The sequence below is a fragment of the Plecotus auritus genome, assembly GCF_963455305.1.
Source record: "Plecotus auritus genome assembly, chromosome: 9".
NCBI lineage: Eukaryota > Metazoa > Chordata > Mammalia > Chiroptera > Vespertilionidae > Plecotus > Plecotus auritus.
This window is the reverse complement of record NC_137783.1, coordinates 20848221-20875430: the sequence shown is the minus strand read 5'-3', so window position 1 is coordinate 20875430 and position 27210 is coordinate 20848221. Positions and strand designations below refer to the sequence as shown.

At 44.8% G+C, this 27210-nt stretch overlaps 2 protein-coding genes across 3 annotated transcripts in view; one reads left to right on the top strand and one right to left on the bottom strand.

Moving 5' to 3' along the window:
* CNNM1 (cyclin and CBS domain divalent metal cation transport mediator 1) overlaps positions 1–5717 on the top strand; it is a 49211-nt gene extending 43494 nt beyond the window's left edge. For both annotated transcript variants that reach the window (XM_080641821.1, XM_080641820.1), the window contains 2 exons: positions 1266–1367; positions 2103–5717. In XM_080641821.1, coding sequence (XP_080497947.1) covers positions 1266–1367; positions 2103–2182 — 182 coding nt within the window. In that variant the 3' untranslated portion in view covers positions 2183–5717. The remainder of the gene's footprint in view (positions 1–1265; positions 1368–2102) is intronic.
* An 832-nt stretch (positions 5718–6549) lies between these two features.
* GOT1 (glutamic-oxaloacetic transaminase 1) lies at positions 6550–26872 on the bottom strand. Its single transcript, XM_080641829.1, has 10 exons — positions 26796–26872; positions 25628–25908; positions 17402–17583; positions 12971–13094; positions 12398–12510; positions 12176–12280; positions 10200–10350; positions 9949–10114; positions 9064–9206; positions 6550–6933 (listed from the first exon to the last, which is right to left on the bottom strand). Exons 2-10 carry the CDS (start codon positions 25743–25745, stop codon positions 6794–6796), a joined length of 1242 nt encoding a protein of 413 aa, XP_080497955.1. The 5' UTR covers positions 25746–25908; positions 26796–26872; the 3' UTR covers positions 6550–6793.
* Positions 26873–27210: the final 338 nt, after the last annotated feature.

Below are 27210 nucleotides of genomic sequence, written 5' to 3'. Positions count from 1 at the left end.
TGGCTCCTTCACTTACGAGCTCTGCAATTTGGGGCAAGTTACTTTAACTGAAGATTCGGTTTTCTTGTCTTAATAGGTACATTTCCTTATGTTAATAGATACAAGTTGCAGTAACTAGCTCATAAAGTAGCTTTGAGCATCAATGAGATAATACAGAGGGTACATTCCAGTGCTTGGTGCCATGCTCTCTAAATACTGCATAGTTATTGTTAGGCCTGCTTTACAGATTAGGACATTGAAGTCAGCCGTCACTCTCACTGGCAGGGCTCTTCCCTTCCTTTGAGGCCCAGGGACCAGAAGTAATCTGTAGGACTTGTCCTGAAGTCTGAGACTGTATCACCTCCCTCTGAGAACTGGAGGCCTCTGTCTTGATGGCGGTGTTGCTCCGAGCTCCCAGCGTCCCAGCAGTCCTGAGGTCCTTCTGTTCTTGCCTAAGATATGCTTGCCTAAGATATGTTTGAACTTGTAGCTAACACAGAAAATCTGGGACATAACATAATTACTGTTCCAGGAACTAAATTTGGAGCTGATGCTCTTTTTCTCCCACCCACACTGAATTTAGTAGCTAAAACATGTACCAAGAAATTGTATCAAAAGAATAAGAATGGAGGAGATGGGATCGTCTTTGGAGATTATCTGATCCATCTCCTCTGTGCACATGAGGACCCTGAGACCTGGGAAAGGGAAATGACTTGCCCCATCGGGATGCTGCATTCGAAGAGGGCTCAGCCTCCTGGCTCAGGCTGCAGTGCCGTGTCCAGCACATCATTTTGCCTCCCGGGTTAGGTTCTTCCTGCATTGGCACTAAGACCTGGGCTTCTTCCTGGCTCTGAGATTCTAGGGCTTTCTGCATTCTCACCGGGTTCAGTGGGAGAAGACCTGGCATGTGCTTAATTGTTATTGTGCCCTGTGGTTTTCCAGGATCCGTACAAATAGAGGAAGGAGACATCACCATCTGTCCTCAAATGTGCTTTTTGTCTGGCAAAAAAATACTGAGTAGAGAACATCTTGTTCCCTTTTCTCTCCTGCCAAACAGGGTTTGAGTAGTTAATTCCCACTCTTGTTCTCTGTCTCTTTGTTCCTTTTGTGGCACTAAAGTGCCCCTTGCTAAAGGCTTCCTGGGCACTCCTCCCTTGTTGGAGCCACTGCTGCCTTAGCACTGCTGCTGCACTCTCACCTGCTAAGAAATGTCAGCCAGAATCCTCCCTCCTAGGTCGCTGGGTGTGCTCGTGGAAACACTTGTGTTCTTTCTTCTTTCCTTTCAGCATCAGATAGTGAATGTTGTAATATCAACCTGGATACAGAGACCAGTCCCTGCAGTAGTGACTTTGAGGAAACCATGGGCAAGAGGCTGCTGAGAACCTTGAGTGAGTATCTCCTCACCCACACGAAAGCCGCCGACCAGCTGGGTAGTAGAAAAAGCACGTTAGGCTCTTCCTCATGGAGGAGGAACCATTGACTCCTTTTGGGAACCCTAGTGAGGTACAGTCATGGGAATCCATCATAGGCCCTGGGCTGTTGTTGCATCCTTGATAATTGGGGATCAGAGGATGGGAAAGGCATGATCCCAAAGCATCACATGGGCCTTACTCAGTTCTCTCCAGGAAATCTCCATTCCATTGGCACTAGCCTGGGTTTGTGGCTTTGTAGAGCTGTCATCTCAGGTGAAAGGTGCATCCTAGTCCTTCAAGATGTAAATATGCTGCCTGGCTGGCATGGCTCAATGGTTGAGCATCAACCTATGAACCAGGAGGTCACAGTTCGATTCCTGGTCAGGCTATGAACCAGGAGGTCACAGTTCGATTCCTGGTCAGGGCATATGCCTGGCTTGTGGGCTCGATCCCCAGTGTGGGGCTTGCAGGAGGCAGCCAATCAATGATTCTCTCATTGATGTTTCTATCTCTTCCTTCATCTCTGAAATCAATAAAAATGTATTTTTTGAAAAATGTAAATATGTTGATATCAGCAGCAGGATACAATGCAGATTGCTTCCTGCCAAACTGTCTCCATTTCTGCTTCTATTTTGAAGAGAGCTTGGACCATCAAGAGAGTATGAATGTCCTCCAAGTCCTATAGATTGATCCTTACAAACTGTTTTTCAGGTGGTCGAAAAAGGAAGAGGTCACCCGATGGAGAGCGAGCCTCTGAGGAGAACTCCAATTTAACACCTCTGATCACATGATGGGCAGACAACTTTTGCTGGGTGTGTGACATTCCAGAGCTTTGGGGGAGAACCCACCCTCCCGTCATCTGCTTCTCCCCAAGGCCTCCCACAGGTGACAGAGCATTCAGCTTCCCTCACCACCTCTTCACCCCTGTCAGTTTGACAGACTTTCCCTCGTCGCCTCCAGTTGGACTCAGAGCCTTGCAGTGGCCAAGATGGAAGGAGGTGCCTCGAGTGGAACATGCTAGAAATGGCCTTGTCCACAGCACAGTCTGGGACTGGAGAAGACATAACTCAAAGTTGACAATGCCCACTCTGGGACCCCTAATGCCCTTTTTGTTCTTTGAGATCCCCTGATGCCATATTTTCATGCGTAGCTTAGCTCTCAGAAGGTGCCGCTGACAGACAGGCACAGTGGAGAATGGAGCAGCAAGCATGACGGTTGTTCAGAAGATGCACCAAGAACCCCTCCAGAACTTCAGGGCGCGGGACTCAGCCATGTAGGCATGATGTTACAATACAGAGAACTGTTGGTGACCGGTTTCCTGTTAGATAAGGGCTCTAGCAGCCTGGGAACTGGGTCTCAGCTGGAGTGGAAAGAATGCAAGATGGAACCTCAAGTCACTGATTTTCCCAGGGACACATCTGGTTTGGCTCCCAATCGGCAGTTACCGGTCCATCAATCTGCTCTGGAAGAGGAGGAACCGGGAACAGAGAGATCCAATTGGGAGCCAGAGATGGAGCTTCAGGTTTTAAGTTCAAATCAAAGCAAATATATATTTACCCATATATATGTGTGTGTATATATGGAAAAATTCTAAGCTGTTGAAGCAAGTTTAGCCATGACAAACCAAAGAGTGCCCACGTCAGCCAAGAAGGATGCAAGGTCTCATGGGGCTTCAGTGTGCATTGCACAGGAACATTGAAAAGTCACTACTCTTTCTCATCCACTCCCCCCACCCCTACCCCTTACTGCACCCAGCAAGTTAGCCATGTGTACTTTATTCCAAGAACATACTAGATTTCTGCCATTTCACTTGGATGTGGGGGCAGATGCAATTCCAAGCATAACCATCAGATGGCAGGATGACTGCACGTACCTACTTGAATAAAAAAGTTCTGATCAGGACACAGAGCCAGCCTTAGGGAAAATGTAGAAGTGAAGGTCTTTGGGACCCCAAGTCCCTTTCTGATCTATCGCCCTGATCCAGTGCTGCCTGCTGAATCTCCAAACCATTCCCTAACTTTTCCCTGGAGTGGGCCACCAGGCTTACCTCCCCTTCCTCCACAACCATTACTCCTATTGCCTCATTCAGTCAATAATCATATGATGATTCCTCTGGGTTATTTGCAGCTTACCCATAGGAACCTTTAACTCAGGGGTTCTTAACTTGGGGTCCATCACCCCAGGGGGTCCATTGTTGGACTTCATAGGGTCTATGAAACCCCTAACACTAGGAATTTAGTGTCTGTGTTCTTATGCCTGTTTTCCAGAGGGCTAAAGCTTTCATAGATCCTCAAAGGTCCTAGACCCACAAAAAGTTAAAAACTATTTTAATGTAAGTGGCGCTTTCAGCCCAAAGTTTCTGCAATGCAGAGTGAAGTGAGCACTGGCAGTTTGAGACCGATTTTTAATTGTAAGTGGTCTTCGCAAGTGTCCTTGAAACTGATGGGGAGAGCTGGCACCCACCGAGAAGTGGAAGTCCTCAGAAATTCTTGGCATACCCTACACCCCACATAATTTCATCCCCTCTTCCCCTCCGAACTGGAGCAGGTGTTGCAGACAGGAGGGCCACGGCATGTGGAAGTAAAGACTTTGCAGCTGGCGATGCCTTTTCCGGCAGCATATTAGCGATGTATTACTGATTTCACATCCCTTGCCTGGCTCTGCCTGAGGCTCAGTAGTGCATGACTTATAGATAGTTCCAAGGCTACCACATGCCCCCAACACCTACTCTTGCCTGGTAGGAATAGCAAAGTGTCACCCCCTCACCCTGCCCTGTGCTGGGTGCCTCAGACCCAAACCAGGGGACTGAATTTCAAGTAAGAACTGTTATGCAGTCTTCTTGCATTACCACTTAGGCCACAGGGCTCAGGCCACTGCCCTTGTGTTACATCCATCCCTTTGCAGAATCCCTAAGGAGCCTGTCACCACTCTCATCCCTATTCCCCACCCCCAATTTTCTTCAGGTTACAAAACGTTAAAAAAAAAAAAAGGACTTTAATTTTAAAATAAAGCATTTATGAAGACTTAATGAATTGTACATAATTTTTCAATAAAATGAAAATGCTTTCCTGGAATGTGACTGGTTTCCTTGCCCTGAATCTGGGAGTTCTGACGTGGTTTCATTTGAGATGCAGGTTGGGTGGAGCTCACCTGTGATTATCTCACGGGGCCCACCTGCCTGAAGAGGCTCGGCTCTGAGGCCAGGTGTGAGGCTGCAGTCAGGTTACAGGAAGGCTCCAGTGCTGTACTTTGGGAAGACAGATAGATAAGATTTTGCAGAAACAAATGCCAGAAATGGAAAGTAAAACTCAAATGAGAAGCCAGAGTGTGAATGAGAACAAGAAAGAAGCACTAAGGCAGTAATTACTTGTGGAACCCATGTGATGCGTGAGGCACTGGTGGGTGCCTTCCAAGCTCGTCTTGGGAGGAACACGAGAGTTGGGGGTGGCGGGGAGGGAGTGTCACATGGAAAAGCAAAAACTAGGAATAACAACTGCTACTTCAAATATTTGTCAGGTCATCAATTAGAAGTGCCAGTGGACTTGGTGTCTGTGGTTTAAAGGAAGCGAGGAAGGAGACCAGGGGAGTAGGACAGACGGAGACCAAATTCTGGATCGAGGTAAATGATCTTTTATTTTTTTAATATATTTTATTGATTTTTTACAGAGAGGAAGGGAGAGGGATAGAGTTAGAAACATCGATGAGAGAGAAACATCGATCAGCTGCCTCCTGCACACTCCCTACTGGGTATGTGCCCGCAACCAAGGTACATGCCCTTGACTGGAATCGAACCTGGGACCTTTCAGTCTGCAGGCCGACGCTCTATCCACTGAGCCAAACCGGTTAGGGCTAAATGATCTCTTTAATTAAGGTACTCCATCAATAGAATGGGATGCTTAACCAAGTAGTGAAAGAATCCACCCTCCCCCCAGTTAAAAATGAACAGGTCAGGGACAATATGGCAGAGACTATAGCTCTGAGAGAGAAGCTGGAGTTAATGACTTCTAAGACCCCAATCAGCCCTCAAGACTGTAGGATTTTATATAAACTCAAAGGCATGTTAGAAAGGGGCAGATCCTGTTAAAATAACTAGAATTATCTTTCAATATTTTCAAACTCAAGACTCAAATTCTACAGAACTGCTATGGGGAGAGTTCCTTGGACTCTGGAAAATGGGATCTATGTTCAAGTGGCTATAACTGACTACGAGGTGCTCTACTGCATTGGGGGGGGGGGCTGTGTTCTAGAATCACCCTGAGTGATGGAATCCATGAAGTCCAGGGTCTTAAGTGATACAAGAAGACAGCTGGCCTCTGAAGCTGGTCAGAAAACTAGCAAAGAGCTGGTGTGCAAAGCATTCACTAATGGGAAGCCTGTTGCAAGAACACGTTAGTTTTTCTTTAGCAACTAGTATATCCCTCTATAGCATTCTTTTTATATATATATATATATATATATATATATATATATATATATATATGTATGTATGTATTTTTTTAATTGATTTCAGAGAGGATGGGAGAGGGAGAGAAACATCAAGGATGAGAGAGAATCATTGACTACCTCCTGCACGCCTTCTACTGGGGGTCGGAGCCCACAACCAGGCATATGCCCGTGACCAGAATCGAACCCGGGACCCTTCAGTCCGCAAGCCAACCCTCTATCCACTGAGCCAAACTGGCTAGGGCTCTATAGCTTTCATTTTAAGCCATGGGTTACAACCTATTAGTGGGTCACAAAATCAATTACATAAGAGTCTCAATCACTTTTATTTCTTTACTGAAATGGAACATAACAATAGAACGGACTAGAAAATATCAGAATGCACTGCACGTAGCAAGAGTATATACTGTTTTGTGAAACTTTTGTTTCAGTTAACTGTGTGCATGTGATGTAAATATATTTTGTACCTTGGCTTCCCTAAAGAATTAAAGCTTAGGGCTAGGGACACAACCATGCAGAAAGAGCAGGGACACAGACACTCTGGGTAGAGGTGATGAGTTTTACTGACAGCCAACACCCACAATTACACATGGCTCTTCAGACAACTTGATCTTTGGGACTAGACTTTGTACAGAGTCAAGCAACACATAGAAGCGCACAAGTGACACTGGCAAGCCTCTTGCTTCTAGCAAGGGAGCAAGATATCTACAACTCATGATCAAAGTACCGTTTTATTCTTCTTAAACAGAAAGCTTAATTTGCTCTGGCCTTCAGAAGGGCTCTAATCAAGGCCCGAATCTCTTTTCAAGGGATGTTCTCTTCATGTGGGCCCAACCTCACCAGAGCAGCCTTTCGGTCTTGCAATAGTCTAATCCATGATGTAGACAACTAGACTGTGCAGGCAGGGAACACACACGACAGAGGGCCGCTTTGGTGGTGCTGGTTTCAGTGGTACCTCTTTACTGGATTTTGGTGACTGCTTCATGGATGGAGGTGGCCACATAATCTAGGTTTTTGGTGGTTAAGCCACACATGTTGATCCGACCACTTGGCAGCAGATAGATGTGCTTTTCACTGACCAGATATTCAACCTGCTTGGCTGTTGAAAACAAAAAGAAAAATAATCAGAGTAGTAGGAATCCTTTAAGCCTCAGCGACTCCATGACAATTACAGTTTTCCTTCTTTGCCTCGTAATACAGAGAAGAAAATCAAAGGAGCTATTTTGTCCAATTGTACACAGGGAAATAACCTCAATCGATTCTGAAAACTAGTCATATTAGCTGACTTTCTAATCCCCAAGAAGTTTAACAGCGCTCCTCCTCATGGGAATTTTAATCTGGGACTAGCTCCCAATCAAACCTTGCACATCCCATTCACAGGACACGCTATCAACTGAAACAACCCTCAGACTTCAGAACATTCCATTGATACGAAAAACTGGTTATGAAGTGCTTCCTTCGTCTCTTCCTTAACCTGAATTTGCTTATTCCCTGAGCACCTAGAAGCAACCTCCCTTGGACATTTCATTTTCACAGTACATTGTACAAGGCCCCATGCATGAGAGGAGCTGGGTAAATGTTGTGTGCATGAACCAACGGGCTGGAAAACTGCAGACACCTCTCTAATCTGATCTCTCATTCAAACATAAGCAGGAGCACTTTCCCATGTGTTTGCAGAAATTCTCACAGATGGAGCAGGAAGGGACTGCCTGTACTTCCTTTATGCCACAATCTCTAGAGCTTTTTTGCTTTGTTGCAAAGCCATGAGAGAATTTCAACTGATTTTTGTCTAGTTTGTACCCTTAAGACACCATCATTTGAGGGAATGGGATAATAATTTTTATGGACTAAATGCTTGTGTCACTCCAAAATTCATGTGGAAACCTAACCCCAATGTGATGGTATTGGGAGGTGGAGCCTTTGGCAGGTAATTAGGTTAGATGAGGTCATGAGGGTGGAGCCCCATGATGGGAATAGTGCCCTCCTAAGAGACTAAAGAGACCGTGCTCTCTCACCATTATGTGAGGATGAAACAAGAACACAGCCACCAGCAGGCCAGGCAGAGAACCCCCAGCAGGCCCTGACCATGCTGCCACCCTGACCTGACTTCCCAGCCTCCAGAACTGTGAGAAATACATTCCTGTTTAAGCCACCCTGTCTGTATTTTGTTATAGCAGCCCAAACTAAGATGATAACAAAATCATAATAATCAAAGGAGCAAACACTGTGCCAGCCAGTGTTCTAAGCACTTTATATTAACTCAGCTCATCTTTTTAAAAATTGATTTTAGGAAGAGGAAGAGAGAGATGGCATTCTGGTGGCCCAGGTTTATAGTACCTTCCAGGACCTCTGATGTCCCACTTACTACCAAGCCAGGCACACAAGCTCCACATGCAGGTGAGTGGCCATATCTGCACCATGTGGCCTGGCCAGTGGGTGCTCGGGAATAACTTAGTAAATGAATGATCCCTCTATCATTGGAAGGGACAGCCAATTGCAAATAGGCCCTATTGACGGCTGACCAAGATCATTCAAGGCTACCCACTGGACATTCAATCATCTTTTAATTCCAACTACCAATCTAAGTTTTTATTTATGACATGAAAGGGTAACTCTGTAACCTCTTTTTTTGAGGGCAATGCTTAAGAGACTAGGAAAGGCCCGTTAAGTAATTAGGTCCCTGCCCAGCCAGGTGGCTCAGTTGGTTGGGGGGTCAGCCTGCACCAAAAGGATTGCAGGTTCAATCCCCAGTCAAGGCACATACGAGAGGCAACTGACTGATGTTTCTCACATCAATGTTTCTACCTCTCTCACTCCCTCTCTCTCTAAAAAAAGTCAATAAAAAAAAAGTTAGGTCCCGAATAATCATAGGTAATATTCATATTTAGGATTAAGGAAGAGCCGAAGGGTACCTAAGCATTTATGACAGGCCTTTCATAAATCAAGGTTACAAGCCATAAACCCTGTTACATCGCAGCTGGCTCTGAGCCACTTCCCAGCCCACAAAAATGAAAATATCTTCGTTATGGGATGCAGGACAGACCACAGTTATGCTCTTCTGAGACCCAGGGAGTTCAGGAGATGGATGGGACACACTGAGAAAACCTAACTTGTTCTGGTCCAAAGTTCTCGCTGACCAATTAGGCAACAGCTAATGGAGCCGAGTCCAAGGACACTGACTGAGAGGAGTGCTGGTTCCAATAGTGAGCATTGGGTGGGGGGCACTTACTGTTCAACCCCGTGAAGCTGAACATTCCAATTTGCTCAGTGATGTGGTTCCAGGTTCCAGGGGTCTTGAGGGCCTCTAATCGTGCCCTGAGTTCAGATCTCATGGTCAGAATCCGGTCAGCCATTGTCTTCACATTACCTGTCCTGAGTCGACAGTAACATAAATACTAATACAGATTGGAGAGATAATACATGAAAACACAGAGGTTTAAAAACCACCATTCAATCTATAAGCTGAAAATGGGACTACCACCTGCTTATTATGGTATGTGGGTGCCTGGATGGGGGATATACAGACCAGAGAGATACGGTTACCAGGCAGAAGGAAAGGACTATATTCACTGATGGAGCTCAGTTCTAGTCTTGGGTATACTAGCTGTAATACCACCTATGTTTTAACTCAGACTTCACCTAGGTGCTGATCTAGACAGAATGATATATTTTATCAGGACTCATTAAATAGAGATTGCATATTTAGCTACTATGTAAAAGTTACTGTTTCAAATAAGAAAAATATATGTAAAGTTAAGAATGAAGAGCCCCCAAATTGTTACACTAACTTGAAATTGGGTATTCTATCCTATCAGGAATTCCTTCCTGTTTCCCCACTGTAAGGGGATGAAGCCTGGGTGGTGGGAGAGTGGGGGGAACTCGAATTTATCCGAGTGTCCCTTCCTATGTTCCCAGTGCTTATGAGGCACATGTGTTGTGTTATGCACGTGAGAGTAGGTGGCAGCCCTACTTTATAGAAATATCTGAGACTCAAAGAGGCTGAAGTAATTTTGTCTTGCCTCCACTAAAATAAGAGGAAGAGACAGTTAAACGTAATGGGGCACTTACTGTTCTGCATTCCCATCCCTCGCCCATCAGGCTGTGCGTCCCTTACCATTCCTTAAAGAGCTCAGGGTTAGAGAGGGTAGTGGCTACGATCCGAGCTCCCTGAGCAGGGGGATTGGACCAAGTGATTCGCACAATCTTCTCCATCTGGGAAAGGACCCGCTGCATGCTATCAGGTTCTTTGGCAACCACGGTCAGATTCCCCACACGCTCATCTGGAGACAGAGATAAGAATTAGCCTTGGTGGCCCCGATGGGGGCGGGGGTGGAGGGTGGGGCTGCAACTCAGGAGAGCACTCACTGTAGAGCCCAAAGTTTTTGGAGAAGGACTGGGCACAGAAGAGCTCGAATCCTTCAGACACAAAATAGCGAATGGCCCAGGCATCTTTCTCTAGGTTTCCAGATGCGAAGCCCTGATAGGCTGAGTCAAAGAAGGGAAACAGAAACCGGCGCTGCGAGGAAGGAAAGTGAGTCAGGCAGGACATCCTTCTGGAACCAACCTCAGACACTGGCTTTCCTTCCCCAACTGTTTCTGGAAGGAATTTCTAAAACTGTCCATTTCTCCTATCTCCCTCTCTGCATCCAATCACCACTTTACATCTCTATTTCTCTGTTCAGCTAAACACCAACCCCTAAATCTAAGCATTTCGGTAAACCTTGTTTTTTTAAGTATATCACCCCAGAGCATCATGATGCCGCCTTGCCAACAGGGCTTACGTATGGAGGCATGGAGGCAGTGTCTGTCCTACATTGGCAGATTCTTTCCCATGAATTCCTGGTGTGATAAGCTTAGTCAAATGTCAGTTTGGTATCCCCAGGGCCTCTTCACAACCTCAGGGCTATTCTACTGGACAAGGACACTGCATGCTCTCTATTCTTATCACTCCGGTCTCCTCAAAGGGCTCCCCACACTGAACTTGCTCCTCCTCTGGGCTCACTCTCTATGTGGGCACCACCTCCCTGATCCCCACCAAGAAGCCAGAGGCCAGGGTGCAACCTCCTGTGCCACCTCTGCAGCTCATTTCTCACATTCAGTCACCCTCCAAGTCCCATCACTCCTGTCTCCTGGGAGCTCGAGAATCCTTTCCCATCTGTCACTGCCACCTACTTCACTCAGGTCCCCATCAGCTCCTACCTGGATTATAGTAATAGCCCCCTAACTACTCTCCCAGCCTGTCTAATCTGGACTCCCTCTGATCCATTCCCTGCCATGTAGCCAAGGTGACTTGAAGACAATGCACATCTGATCATGTTACTTCATGACATCAAAGGTTTTCCTGGCTCCTCATCGCCCTCAGAATGAAATCAGTGCCTCAGCACAGGCTCCGGTCCCCATTTACCTCTCTAGCCTCATGACTCACATTCCCCCAACGCCCTTGGAATCTAGGCCAGGAATTACTTTCACTTCCTTAAACAGGCCGTGACCTCTACACCTTGGGTTTTGGCCATGCTCTTCCCCTTACAGGGAACATTCCTGCCCCTCCAGCCCCCACCTGTCCTCATCCCTCAAGTTTCAACATGGAAACCTCTTCTTCCAGGAAGGCTTCTTCCGTCATACCACCCCTCCCGACAAACACACACACACACACACACACACACACACACACACACACTTCCCAAAGTCCGGTCTGTGTGCCTCTCTATAACTCCACCAACACAACTGTCTCACATGACTGTTTCCCCAAACAGGCTGATTATGATCTTTGAGGGCAGCTTTGTTCACTGGTATATCCCCATGCTGCCAGTCATATAACAGTTTCTCAGTGAGTATTTCTTAAACACCTTAATAAAGAACATATGTACACTTTAAACTAGAATTCCAATCTAGAAAGTTACCCCAAAGAAATAACACAATGGAGTTTTATTACATAATTGTTCATAAGAGCAAGAAACCTGAGATTTTAATGTCCATCAACCGATTTAGTCAATCCCTATATAACATGTCCATGCATGGAAAACAATGCTACAAAACATTTAATAACATGTAAGGGAGTTCAAATCAAAGACAAAGTATGTTATAAAATGGTCTAGACAAAATGATCCCACCTTTGTAAAACAGATGTTTATATGTATAACTACACTAAAAAACAACCTTACATTCTGCACCAAAATATTGACAGTGGTTTTCTTTGGATAACAGGATTTACAGTTAATATTTATTTTCTTCAGGCTTTTTTCCACTTACATATTCTCCAGTAAATAGGTATGGCTTCTGGACACATTAAATGTTAATACAGAGTACTTGTTAAGAGATGCTCTGGAAAGGCAGTTAGTTACCTTCATGACGGAGGCGATCTCCTTCCACTGATCTGGAGTTGGGTCAGTTCCAGTTGGGTTGTGTGCACAAGCATGGAGGACGAAGATGGAGAACTCAGGAGCATTCTGAGGAAAGGGAAGCTACGTCAGCTTGGACACGAGCAGGACTCTCCTGCTTATCAACTGATCGAAAAACTTCCCTGTTCCCTATGGTTCTGCTTACTTTTTCATCTCATCACCCACCTCCAGATCATTCAGGAAACCCTGGAGGTCAAGTCCTCTCTTCGCTGCATCCCAATAGTGATAGGACCGAATGTCTTTAAACCCAGCGGCAGTAAACACAGCATTATGATTCTCTACAAGCAAAGGGGTAAAAATGTAAATGGTTTTATAATCACAAGGAGGTGTAATTGTAAAGGACACAAGTCAACTTCCAGGGCCCTGGAATGTCCACTGGGCGACATCGAGGTGCGGAGTTAAGATTTAAAAGAATGGTTGTAACCAAAAACAAATTCAAGCAGGCTTCTTCATGCTAAACTTATATCCTATGGTCCCTATATCTACATCCTATGCCTCCTCTGGGAAGTTTTAACACACGTGAAAACATAAGTCTACCAAGAGTCTTGGGGAAAAGTATTCCTAATGTGAATTTAAGCATCATATTATGGGTGTCCTGCCAAAATCCACTGCTGAAGCCATTCCTAAATGTCAGTTGATCCAGGGCTGGATTACATTTTCTGGGTAAACAGTGAGAATCATGAGGATATTTGCCCCTAGTTTCTTTGTTTCTCCTCTTAATACACTTAAAGAACTCACCCCAGGTTGGTGAGGATACATAGATAGGCGTGTCCTTGTTGTTTGTTCCATTGTACCATCGCGCTAAGAACTCAGCTCCGATTCGAAGTGCACCTGTTCCCCCCAAAGACTGCACACCTCCTACCTGAAAGAGAAGAAGCAGGGTCACTGGTTGATAATGGGGAAGTCAGAAAATATCGGGGGAAATACAGTAATGATGAGCATTTACTTTGTGCCTGTTCTATGCTAAGCCCTTACATGTACTGTCTCATCACACCTCACAACTACATAAAGAAGATACTATTATTTGCCCATGTTTACAAATGAGGAATGGAGGCTGAGAACTGAAGCACATTGCTCAAAGTTACCAACTATGGGCATTAGGGCTAACTATGAGCATTAGGGAAGTCTTAAGTCTGACTCTGAGGGGAGCTTCCCTTCTGAATACAGAGGTAGAGGTCATACCTAGGCCACATCAGAGTGTGCCCTGGAGGGCACACCTCCAATCCCTTTGATACCCAACCCAAGATCAAAACTGCCCTCCAGCAGAAGCCTGGAAAATAATGTTTCCAGCTTGCCACTGACATCAATCTGTAATACTGATTTCTCCTTCCATAATGCAGGCTTAGGAATCCTTAGATATATATTCTAATGAAACAAAGGTGACATGTGAATACTACTTTCTCTCGTTGAGCTTCATCTCATCTTAAAATGACCGCACAGGGGCAATAATAAAAGTCCCAAGTTTTACCATTTACCAAATACCTTCACATACATTCTTATTTGGTCCTCATACAATCCCATGAAATAAGTTCTAGATCCGAAATTTACATGAGGAAACTGATTCAGAGAAGTGGCTTGCCAAAGAAGACACAGGTGGTGCATAGCAGAGCTGGACATCAACCCAGGTCTTCTCACTCTAGTCACTATGCCATTGTTGTTCTGCCTCTATATCTTTGATTTTGCCCTTTCATGATTTAAACGAGGTTTTGGCATAACTCTTTCAGCAGGGAAATGTTTTAAATTACATGTTGCTTACTATGTCTATAGGATTAAGGAGAAGGAAAGGAAAAGAGCACATGGAAAAGCCCATCTAAATAAAAGGAAGGGCACATGTCAACCTAAAAACAGTGGCAACCTCTGCGGAGGGGCCTCAGCTATGGAGAACAGTGGTCAAAGGGACTGTGGCCTAACCTGTAAGTTGTCTTTTAAAAGTAAAAATGTATTCATGTATTATTTGTAAAACTTTAAAATGACTTTTTTAAATACATGGTGATGTCTAGGATCTGCTGTAAAATAATTCAGCTTTGGCAGAGCAGTGGGAGGTATACAAGATTGACCAAATACAGATCATTGTTGAAGCTAGGTGATGGATGCATGGAGGTTTGCTCATTACACTGTTTTATCTATTTTTGTAGATATTTGAAATTTTCTACAATAAAATGGTTTAAAAAGCCCAGCTGGTGTGGCTCAGTGGTTGAGCATCAACCTATGAACCAGGAGGTGACGGTTCGATTCCTGGTCAGGGCACATGCCCAGGTTGTGGCCTCCATCCCCAGTAGGGGGTGTGCAGGAGGCAGCTGATCAATGATTCTCTCTCATCACTGATATTTCTCTCTCTCTTCCTCTCCCTTCCTCTCTGAAATCAATAAAATATATTTAAAAAAAGAAAATGTGAAGTGCACGAGATTAAGAGGGAGGGCTATGTTCCACAGGTAACAGCCCCAAGTCTTACAGCATGAAGTGATCAGCAATGGGGAGTGCTGGGCAAAGGAACAAGTGTGTGCCCAGCACAGTTAATAAATGTGTAAGAATGTACAGTCTTAGGGGAAGACACTGCCCAACACAGAGTCTCTGTTTTCATTTGTCAACAGAATTCCAACTATCAGCAGCACCTCAGAAAAGAATCCCCAGTTGCCAAAATTCCCCACTTTCAAACTTTGTCTAGACACTCCTCTCCCTGTATGGAAACACTGGATTGTCAGAGCAATGTCCCAATGCCACCCATAATCTCTAAACTCTTCCATTTCTACCTGCATTCCCTTTCAGTTCCTTGAAGTAAGTCACCCTAATTAAGTTAATTACTTGCCTAATCACCGACCTGGAGCCTCAATGCCTTCTGATATACATAATAATGTGCCCCTGTGTAACCTTCACTAGACCCTGCAGTCCTGTTTATCAGAGCATATGGGTAATAGCATGTGGGGATAAATCAGGTGTCTCCAAGATGTGGTCCCTTCCACTCATGAGGGCCCACTAGAGTAGACAATGGCCCAGGGAGTGATAAGGGCCGCTGGTTTAAATTGCATTATATCTGACTGAGCTATTGCAAAAATCTGAGCTCTTTCCCTTCCTACTCATCCAGCCAAGTTTTTCTTCTTCCATCACTTGTATTGGGTAACTTCTCTGCTCAAACCTTCAGGTAGCTTCCCCTGCCCCGCTGCTAAAACCAGCCTGCCTGATCATATAGGTCTCTTTACATATAGGCCTGCTTACCTCTTACCTCTAGCCCTGAACTCCCACTACTTCAGACAAATACCTTCCCTCTGTACCTTGTGGTTCTCAACCCTGCTGTACTTTGGAATCACTTGGAGGGCTATTAAAAATATGCCCGTTGCCTGACTGGCATGACTCAGTAGTTGAGCATCAACCTATGAACCAGGAGGTCACGGTTCAATTCCTGGTCAGGGCATATGCTTGGGTTGCAGGATCGATCCCCAGCGTGGGGTGTGCAGGAGGCAGCTGATTGATGATTCTCTCTTATCACTGATATTTCTATCTCTCTCTCCCTCTCCTCTCGGAAATCAATAAAAATATATTGAATTTTTTAAAAATGCCCATGAATGGAAGGTAGTAAAAGGGCAGGATAGGGTGGTATCCTCCAAGATTCTGATGTAACTGGTCTGGTGTTGGGTCCAGCCATCAGTATATTTTTAAAAACTCCCCAGGTTGCCGAAACCGGTTTGGCTCAGTGGATGGAGCGTCGGCCTGCGGACTGAAGGGTCCCGGGTTCGGTTCCGGTCAGGGGCATGTGCCTTGGTTGCGGGCAGATCCCCGGTGGGGGTTGTGCAGGAGGCGGCTGGTCGGTGTTTCTCTCTCATCGATGTTTCTGGCTCTCTGTCCCTCTCCCTTCCTCTCTGTAGAATATCAATAAAATACTAAAAAAAAAAAAAAAAAAAAAACTCCCCAGGTTATACTAACGTAGCCAGTGTTGAAAACCAGTGTTCTAGTCTCATTTCCCAAGGTTCAGCGGAAGTCTCATCTTCAGCCATCACCAACCTCCCTCTTCTCTGAATCCCTACAACACTGAGAATCTCCACCAAACCACTTCCTGCCAAATAGAGCCTCTCTCACTGGCTGCTTCCAAATGTGCTCCTCTTCCAAGGGTCCCTAGTTACACAGACTATGTACCAGGAAGCACTGAAATGAGAGAAGCTGAGACCAAGGCTAGAAGAAGGAAAGGATACAGTACTAGTAAAACTAACAGGAACTTCAGAGAGCATCTAGAGCCAGGGGTGGGCAAACTTTTTGACTCGAGGGCCACAATGGGTTCTTAAACTGGACCGGAGGGCCGGAATAAAAGCATGGATGGAGTGTTAGTGTGAACTAATATAAATTCAAAGTAAAGGAGCGGAGGGGAGAGCAAGAGAACCCTCCGCTCTTTCGGCTCCGCGGGCCGGATAGAACAGCCGAATGGGCCGTATCCGGCCCGCGGGCCGTAGTTTGCCCACGGCTGACTAGACTAGTGGCTCTTGAACTTTTGGGGGCCACAGACTACTTTTGAAAATCTGATAAAAGCCTTAAGAGCCACAAACTAGTCTTTCAGTAACATGTAAATGAGTCATAGGGGCCAGAGGGGTAAGTGATTTGCCTACGGTCAAAAACAGTGGCGGAGCCGAAACCGGTTTGGCTCAATGGATAGAGCGTCAGCCTGCGGACTGAAGGGTCCCGGGTTCGATTCCGGTCAAGGGCATGTACCTTGGTTGCGGGCACGTCCCCAGTAGGGGGTGTGCAGGAGGCAGCTGATCGATGTTTCTCTCTCATCGATGTTTCTAACTCTCTATCCCTCTCCCTTCCTCTCTCTGTAAAAAATCAATAAAATATGTTAAAAAACAAACAAAAAAAAAAACAGTGGCGGAGCTGGTTCAGACCCTGGTCTTTTGATCAATCTATTAAATTCCCTTAGCTTGGCATTTCCTCTGACTGCTTCAAACCCAGTAGCTGAAATCTGATAATCAATTGGGCAAAAGTGAACAACTGAAGAAGCTGTGCTTTATACAAAAGCACGTTATTTGCACTATCAGGTTCCTGAGGTCACACTACTTAAACCCTGATTCATCGACAGGTCATTAGACATAACACCTAACATTTTAAAACAACTTGAAATTTCAAGCTCTTTTTCACTTTCACAGTTCCTAAAGAGAAAATATACATCCTCATCCAAAAACTCACCCGCTTCTCCCGGATTGCTGGGCTGTCATCCCCGAGGGCAAGGCAGGAAGCATGGGTCCGGAACTCCGGTAGGCCCAAGATCGGCAGATACTCGTGGTTTAGGTTACTGTCGTTAGCAATCTTCTGCTCCACCTTCCTCACTACAGGCAAAACCCAAGGCTGGGAGTCATCCGTGCGATAAGCTAGAACATGGGAAAGAGTTACATAAGGGAACTGTATGAGGCTTTGTCCAAATAAGAGTTTGGAACTATGAACAGGGAAAGTTCTATCGCCATCTGATCAAAACAAACTAAAGTTCAGGAAGTGACTGCCCGCTTTGGGCCAAGCACGGGGCTAGGAGCTAGGCAAGTAGAAAGAGAGACATGGTTCCTATCCTTACAGAACTTATTGTTCTTAAATATATGATCACCAAAAAAATAGAATGTTAAAATAAAACTGGGACGTCAGAGCCTGATGGCGTGAGAGAATGCATGTGAAAGCCCTCAGCGAACTAAAATGATATATCTTACAAACGCTATGTCAGTATTACTAGTGCACTGAGGTCTCTATAGCCATTGGCCCAGCAATCTGCTTCCTTCTGCATTTCCAGAAAAGGGCTAGGTGCTACTTCAGATGAAGGCTGCACCTTCAGACATAAACATGCAGAGAGAGGGGTGTGAAAGAAGGCCCACCTCCTCCTGTCCCTTTAGAAATGGGACAAATGACAAGCAAATGCCCTGTGACTGAAGATTCCAACAACTGGTTACATAATCACTCAACAGCCCACTGAAACACATCTGTGTCCTCTCTCTGTGTTCTGACGTCATTCAGTGTTTACCATTTTAACTGTTCCTCCCACTTCATGTGCTTCACACTTTTATGGATCTAAATGCATCTATTTCATAACATTTAATCTTGCTTACAATCAAATTTCTAAGCACTTCTACACTAAAAGTACTTTTTGTCCACTTTGAGTTATCGTATAACTGGTTTTCCCCCCTTTCATACTACCCTGTGCTTATTTGGGGATTATGGCTTTAGAGGGCAGCTGTCCTGGCTTGCACCCAAGCCAGTGATCTCTCTGAGTAGGATTCCTGACAGGGGCCATTTGCCTCTCTGCTTGAATGTTTAGGTCTCCAACAAGCCTATACTTTTGCAAGTGATTTTGAAACTGCAAATTTTAGAGTAGTTCTGATTAACTTGGTTGATTTCTGCCCAATATTAATCCCTAACTTTTTTAAAAAAATCACTTTGTGGGGTGGTTGATATTATTTACTGAACAACACATGGTGATTGTAGAAAATTTAGAAAAGCCCAGAAAGTAAATAATAAACATTATGATTAACATGTAATCCCAGCACTCAAAGATAAGGAGTTTGAAAATTTTGGTATACAACCTTGTAAGCTTTATTTTACATGATTATATTCTTTTATAAAATGGATCAGATTGTATGTAGAATTTTCAATGTGCTTTTTTCCACTTATCAAATAACTGATTATCACTAACTATTCTTGTAATAGGTGACATATTCACATGCCCTCATGCCATCTTTATCCTCCATTTAACCTAGTTCCAAATACTCTCACTCCATGAATAAACTGTTCTTAATTTCTTTTTGTAGAAAAGGAAAAAAAGTTTCTTTTTCCAGAACTTCCTAATCATACACAAGGAAATACAGCTATGTCCCCCCCTCTTTTCACACAAAAAGGTAACATATACCATAATATACAGTTTTGTTCCTTGCTTTTTCCACTTGAAGATCTTTTTATATCTGTGCATACAATGTTTTTGTTCTTTTCTACAGCGCAAAACTGATGAGTGTACCATAATTTGTTTTGCCAGTCTCTTGTTGATGAACATTTGAGTTGTTCCCAATCTTTGGCTATTACAAAACTTCACTGAACAACCTTGTACATACATCATCTTACACATGTGCAAATATATCTGTTACAAGTAAGGTTGAAATGATAGAGTGGGCTGAGAAATATGTGCATTTGTGGTTTTTGACAGACATGTCCAAATTGTCCTCCATCAGAATGTTATCAGTTTACATTCCTTCCATCAACATACAAGACTTTCTGCTTCCCCACACAGCCTCACCCACTGAGTGGTGTTTTTTTTTTTTGTGTGTGTGTGTGGGGGGGGGTTTGTTGTTGTTGTTTTGCCAATGTGAGAATGCAAATAGAATCTCAGAGTAGTTTAATTTGCATATCTCTTATTATAAAGGCAACTGGGCATTTTTCAAATATATATATGAGCAATTTAGAGCACAATTTTAGTGGCTAGATAATATCTGTAAATTGTATGTTTTAAATAAATAAAATATGAGATAAAGAAAAAGCCACAGTACTATTGCTCTTACCAGTAATGTATACTCTGTGCAACTCTAATGCAACTGCATTAGAGTTGCACAGAGTATACATTAATGCAACTGGTGTCAGGGAGGCAGTGTGTATTGTGACAAAAGAGAAATTGGCTAATTTAAACCTCCCTTCCCTTCTTCACTGCCGTTTCCCCAGGTTCAGTTTCAGATGTATTCCCAATACTTCACCTAAATGGCCTAATGAGACAGAACCGCAGATTCCTCCTGGGTGACTGGAGCATTATCAACAACCACTGTTTCTGCTGCCCAAGAGATTTTATTCCTGTTTCTGGACTAATACGTTTCTCACCCATTTTTTTATTCTCTTATTCATCTCACAAGGATTTACTGAATCTATCATGAACCAGGCACTGGCTAGAAGTAGCTACACAAAGATGGATAAGATAAAAATAAGACACGGCCCTCCAGAAAACATAGAGCATAGAGCCATTAATTCTCCTGTGAGGGGTCAGGGGAGATTTTGCAGACAATGAGGCATGAAAGGGTGTAAAAGATAAACAAAGACAAGCATTCCGCACAGAGAGAACACCTGGCAAAGTCCAAAAGGCTTGGAGAGATGAGGGTTTGGAGGATCTGCATTTTCATGGTTGGAATGTAGGATCCATGGAGGAATACCAACAAGTGGCTCAAAGAGTCTTGGAACTTCATTTCACTGGCAAACCACTGAAAGCATTTAAGCAAGAGAGTGATATGGAGTCCTAGCTGGTTTGGCTCAGTGGATATAGCGTTGACCTGCGGACTGAGGGGTCCCAGGTTCGATTCCTGTCAAGGGCACATACCCAGGTGGCGGGCTTGGTCCCCGCTATGGGACATGCAGGAGGCAGCCAATCAATGATTCTCTCTCACCATTGATGTTTCTCTCTCTCCCTCTCCCTTCCTCTCTGAAATCAATAAAAATATATTTTTAAAAAGAGAGACAGAGAGAGAGTGACATGGACAGCTGTAATAGGATCATTTGACTGACACGATAGAAAATAACTGGAGAGGAGGACGGAGGCAGATAATTGAGTCAGGAGGTTACTGCAATAATCCCAAAGGAAAATAATGAGGTCTTGAATTAAGGAGCAGCAGAAGGGATAAAGAAAAGGAGAGATAATTAAAAAAAGATTTATGAGGTAAAAAAGACAGAAGGTAGTAACCAAGTAAATAGATATGGGATCCAGGAAAGGGTCCCTGATGATTCGAAAGTCTCTCTCTAGTTTGGATAATGACTGGTGGTGGTGGAGTTGACCAAGACATAGAACATATGGGGAAGAAAAAAAGAAAAGGTTGAGGGGAAGGTGAAAATGATGAGTTGTGTTTTAAACATGTTGTATTTGAGGTGGTTGTAGGATAGACCCAGCAAACTATAGCAAATGTGGGTCCGGTTTTCAGGGAAGTTCAGGAAGTAAAGAAGCCAAAGCCGTTGTAATAACAAGGACCTATTGAATACTTAGCACATATGAGGGACCATGCTAAATGCTTTACTTTTTTTACTCTCAATTCTTTTAACAACTCACAATATAGATACTATGATCCCTATTTTAGGGATCTAGAAACTGAGACCAGAAAAGCTAAATAAATTTTCCAAGATCACAAGGTCTGTAAGAACCAGACTGTCATACTTAATCCATGTGTCTTTTTTAAGAGTAACGGATGTATAGAAAAAGCCCAAATCAAGCAGGCCCCAGAGGACTGTGTGAGCGGCCTTTTTATCAGCATGCTCCCACCTCCATGTAGCATTGCCGTTATCCCTGGGTAGAAAACCTTTTAGAGGAGTCACACAGGTTTCAGGTGAGTCCAGCAGTCTTGCTTTCCAGACGAAAAGGAACAAAATAGAGAACTAAAAATGAAACCATCACCCTCTCCTCCTCCTAAGATTTCTACTTCCTTTACCCATTCCCACTCCAAGGCCCTTCTCCAACAAAGCTTCTGGGGAAAGGGCCAGGGGTACTCAGAAACACCTAATATAGCACATCTCTCCAATAATTTTATCTGAAGATGCCAGAACCCACATTAAAAATGACAACAAATATTAAAGTACAGTTTGGAACAAAAGAAAGCTAAGTTTACATGACAAATGGACTGGAGTCCATGAAGAAATGTCTTGCTTCAGGCTGGACCCATGTCTCCCCAGCCTAAAGCCATTTGTCTGAAACTTTGAAAAGCACTAAAACTGTCAACTCAGAGACCATCACACTGAACAATGGGACATGTGATACTCTGCTCTAACTATAAGGAAATTATGCAAATAGTCATAGCAAAAAGAAACTCTCTGGAGAAATAATCTGGAAGTAGCAACTAGCTAATGATATTATGGTTGCAATTTATTCGAAACATGTCCAACATCACTAGAACTTGAGCTGGATAACCACCATTGGGCTTTAGCTTAACTTGGAGGAAAAGGAGTTTGGTGACGCAAAATCAGAGACTAATTACATTTCATTCACAAAGAAGATATTGTGGGATGAGTATACAATGAGGACATACAAAGGCTGAAAAGAGATTTCTTATTCTACTTGACTTTATTTAGACCCTTATCCGCACACCTGTCATCCACAAAAAAGGTCACAGTAAGCATCAAAAATAACATTTATATAACACTTTATTTACATATCACATTTCACATAGTTATTTATTTAATCTTCAGTCAACGGAAGAGGCCAGTAACATTATTATCCTACCCTATAGTCAGGTAATGTGCTAGTGAATCTTAGAGTAGCATTTTAGAGAAAGGGCATTCTGCCCTGCCTCCTCATTTCAACAACCTGAGTCTGTTAAATAACCCATCCAAGGTCATGTCACTGAATCTGTACCCAGGTCTCCTGGCTCTTCCCACTACAGTGCACTGACTGCCTCTGGAGCACCTGCAAGTACCCAAAACAGAGGAGGGAGCAGAGACCCAGGAGTGTGAGAGACCTGGCCTAGAATCCCAGCTCCACACCACCAATGGCCACATAACTTGCCTGCTTCATCGGCAATAGTAACAACCCTCCAGAGTCACTGTAAGCATGAAATGAGATTAAATGCATAATCATCCTATATAATAAAAGCCCAGCAACCATAACGGCGTAACACCAGAATGACCGCTCGACCAGTCGCTATGAGGTGCACTGACCACCTCTCGGTCCTTCCCCCCGCCCCCACCCCCAGCCTGCAGGCTCCAGTCACCGGATGGCAAACGGGGAACCAGAGTGGGTGGCAGCGGGGCAGGACTGGGGACTGGCGAGGGGAACCAGGTGGGTGGCAGCAGCAGGGTGGGACTGGGGACTGGCGAGGGAAACAGGTGGGTGGCAGCGGGGTGGGACTGGGGACTGGCGAGTGGGCAGAAGATGGTCCTGATCACAGGCAAGGCCTAGGGACCCTACCCGCGCACGATTTCATGCATTAGGCCTCTAGTTTGCTCATAATAAGGAGGTGAAGTTCCTGGGTTCCTGGAAAACATGACAAAGACACTGACACAGTTGAAGTGAACTTCTGAGCTGCAGACTATGCATCTGAGCTAATCACAACTGGGCTGAGCTGGCAGGGTGCTTTTTCTCTGCATGAGCACTTTACTTCTGAACCAATGCCAGAAACTTCCACTTTGCAGTTCTTGAACTGAAAATTTTTATTCAACATTTTTTATGTGACCCACCCAAAGAAATGCCAAAACAATAACAGCAATAGCTAATCCTTACATAACTCCTACTTATGTGCCAGAAACTGTTCTGTGTACTTCAGATGCATGTAATCCTCATAAAAACCCAGTAAGACAATTCAGAGGTAACTGAGTCAATGAAATCTGAGGTTTTAAAAAATATATTTAGATCAACATCAATATTAGTTCTTCACCATATATCTGGCCCTAAGAAATACTTGGAAGTTTGGATTGCATTTAAATAAGAGGTTGAACGGTACCCACTTTAATTCAATTCAAGGTATTCTTTCGATATTTCTCCCACTCTGCTGCCTGCCAGAAATACCACTTTCTCTCTGTGGATGAAACTACATAGTATTGGTTTAAAAATGCTTTCTTATGAAAAATGTCAAACATATACAAAATTTCAAGAATAACATAACGGATGCCTATGTACCCATTTCCCAGCTTCAATAAATCACCAGCTTCAACAAACCCTCACCTTTAATGGCTTTTTCTTACCCCTCCCCCATAATCTTTGGTGAAGTCTTTTTAACAGATCATATGCACAGACATAAACAGTCAGTGGGAAGCCGGATTCTGAACCGCCTTCCTGCCACCCTCTGCTACAAAGCAGTCCAAATGTCTGTTTCTAAAAATTTTACTCCTTTGCCCAGCCAGTGTTGCTCAGTGGTTGGGTGTCAACCTATGAACCAGGAGGTCACGGTTCAATTCCCAGGCATGGTCAGTGTTAGGTTTGATTGAACAATTGAATTGATATCCCATCCCCCGGGGAACTGGCTTTTCAGGTCATTTCACTATGGACATTCCCTTTGCTGAAGACCACATTTCACTTGCAGTGACTATATTCCATTCTCTCCCCTCTGGGTGTGCATCAAGAAGTCTCCACCCAGAAAAAAGCCCGCCAAAAGTCCTTTAAAAGCCGAAACCGCTGACTCTGAAGCCGCTGACTCCCGTCATTGGGTGCTGGAGCCATCCAGGCTCAGTCACCTGGTGTGCAGATGATCGAATAAATTCGTAATCCCTCACCACTCTGGTCTCCTGCATTCCTTCTTCAGTAACCTAACAGTCAGAGCACATGCCCAGGTTGTGGGCTCCATCCTCCATCCCCAGAGTGGGGCCTGCTGGAGGCAGCCGATCAATGATTCTCTCTCATCTTTGATGTTTCCATCTCTCTCTCCCTCTCCCTTCCTCTCTGAAATCAATTATATATATATATATATTTTTATACACATATAAAAATATATATGCACATATATATTTTTTAAAAGTTTTACTCCTTTTAGTCAAAGTCTGTTCCCTAGCATAGAACATCACCCTATTCATTTTCTTCCTGGCTGGACTCTACGTGGTCCAGAAAGTGTGTGGAGTTTCAAACGATGGTGATATAAATAAAAATTTCACCAGAGAAGATTAAAGTTAAAGGAATTTAAGAGGCACTTAAAGTCCAAATCTTTTTCTTGGCAGAAGAAGAAAACTGAGGCCCATGCTCTGAACTGTTTAAGGTCCAAGAAATACAAGCAAGAAAGGAAAACAAGGATGTGTAGAAAATGAGTTTCTAATGTCTTTCAACTCCTTTCCACCATCTCTACTGGTTCCTACCACTTCTAAAGGGCTAGAACATTCTTCCCAGGTCCCCCCAGGGAGCATTAACCTGCCACAGAAGCATTTTCCATCTCTTTTATCTCACTTAACACCTACTTCTTGAAGTCAAAACAAAGCCTCAGTCAGTCTTCAACACCCCCTACACACACACACACACACACACACACACTCACACACACTGCTTGGTAAAGTACCTGATATCTGGTAGTCACTCACCTGTTTACCAAATCAGAACAAAGCTCCCTAGGGCTGAGTTCTCCCTTGTCCATTTCCCATCCACAGGACTCCAAGCCTATCAGGCTTCCTATCTTACCCTCTCTCCCTGCAATCTCTGGCCGCCCATTTCTTACTAAGTTAAGAATGTAATATAAAGAACACAGAATGGGGACTGGGAACATTGAGCTAGTGTCCTGGCCGCTACATCTGTTCTGTGTGACCTTGGACACATCTCCCTTTGCCAGGGGCTCACATACCCATTTGTAAAATAAGCAGGTTGAACTAAGCCTCCATGATCTTGCCTCCTCCCCGATCGCTACCCCAGTGCCAAGCTGGCCTCCGCCTCTCCCACAGTCCCCACAGCCCGAGTTAGGTCCGCTCCGCTCCCCGGGCAACTCACGTGCCCGGGCACTGCATCTTTACCTCCCACTCCCAGGTTGACCTTGCGGGGATCCGGATCCTCCCGGAAGTCGGCAGTGAGCTTAAAGACAAGGACCGGCGGGGCCTGCGGAACTTCGGCAAACATTGACGGAGGCGCCATAGCGAGAGACCTGGAGTCCGTGAGGCTGGAGCCGCTCGGTCGGGTTCAGTCGCGCCGGCTGGAGGAGACTGTCACCTTCAACTAGCCGGCGGGGCGGGCCCGCGACCTCCAATGGTTGAGCCGCGTCCGGAGCTTGGCAACGCGGTTAACCAATCGCCAGCTTCTGACGCACAAGGGACAAGAGGAATTAATACAACCAATGCAATGTACTACGTCTGAGCTGGGGGCGTGGTGTATATTGATTGGCAGAGCGTGGTCCTATCGCTGAGGCCATCGTTCCGGGCGTCCGAGGACTGCGGGGCGGAGCCGAGAGACCAGAGTGTCCCGGAGGCTCCGTCATCGACCTTATAGGGATCACCAGGCAAAGGAGCGGTGGCCGGCGGGAATTACGGTGGAGGGGCCTTCCGGTACCGGTACGCGCCCGTTCATGACCTGGCCTGACCTGGCCCCGACTGGGAGCCAAGTCCCCAGGTCTGCGCTCGGGACGCTAGTCCTCGGGCCAGGACGTGCAGCTCCAGAACCCGCGCGGGCGACCTTGACCATCGCCAGCTCCAGAGGGAAATGTGGGTGGGCCGCGCGCCCTGGTCTCAGACCCGGGACATCCTACTAAAAGTGAGAGAGAGACCAGGAATTCCTTTCTGCCGCTGTTACAGTTTGAGATTATTGTTTCCCTTTCCTTACAGAGAAGGCCTGGTCCTAAAGGACCTTCAGGATCTGGGCGCCGGCTCCTATCCTGCTTTCCTCCCAGGCACGTACTCAGCCAGATCTTGCTGTCCTCAGCTGGCTGGTCCCCAGACTGCCTCTTCTTTCAGTCAGGCTGTTCCTTCCCCTGAGTATTCCTTCTTCTCCCTCCTCTCTCCCCCCAAACCTGGTGACCTTCAAGACCCAGAGTAAATGCCTCCTCCATAAAATCTTCCCTTAATCCTCACTCTAGTCAAAATCCGTCTCTTTCCTTTGCGTCTGACATACCTTGTTAGCAATATTACTATTTTAGAAAATGCCCTGGTTAAGAACCCATGTCCTAGTTTAGATTCTGGTTCTGCCACTTACTAACTTGTGCAGGTGTAGACAAGTTACTTGACCTCTCTGTTCTTGCTCGGTAAAGTGGAGATAATAGTATTTTCCTCAGGGGATTATGTGAGTTAATACTTATAAAGTGGGTGGGGTTTGTTGTTTTTTTGTTGTTGTTTGTTTGTTTGCATCTAGTAAGCACTCCTTAAATGTTAGCTTTTGTTATCATTGCTCATCTGCCACACCCCTTGTAGGTGGTAAGCTTCTTTTGGCTAGAGAGCTTATCCTGTATAAGTCTCCCTCAGTTTCTTGCACTTAGTAAGTATTCAGTAAATGGTGGAAGGGGGTGTCAGTTCTCCTGGTGTGTCAGAAGAAAACCATACCTCAGCCTCTGTTCATTGAATAATACAACAGATCTCCAAATGAATTTTCCACTCAAAGTAATGAACACAAG

Bases quoted from the DNA above. Each gene is read 5' to 3' on its own strand.
- GOT1 (XM_080641829.1), bottom strand. From the start codon at position 25,745: ATGGCGCCTCCGTCAATGTTTGCCGAAGTTCCGCAGGCCCCGCCGGTC. The intron at 13,095-17,401 runs GTGAGTTTTTGG...CTTCTCTTTCAG, and splicing joins CAGCAATCCGGGAGAAGCGG to GTAGGAGGTGTGCAGTCTTT. The intron at 12,281-12,397 runs GTGGGTGATGAG...CCCTTTCCTCAG, and splicing joins GTTTCCTGAATGATCTGGAG to AATGCTCCTGAGTTCTCCAT.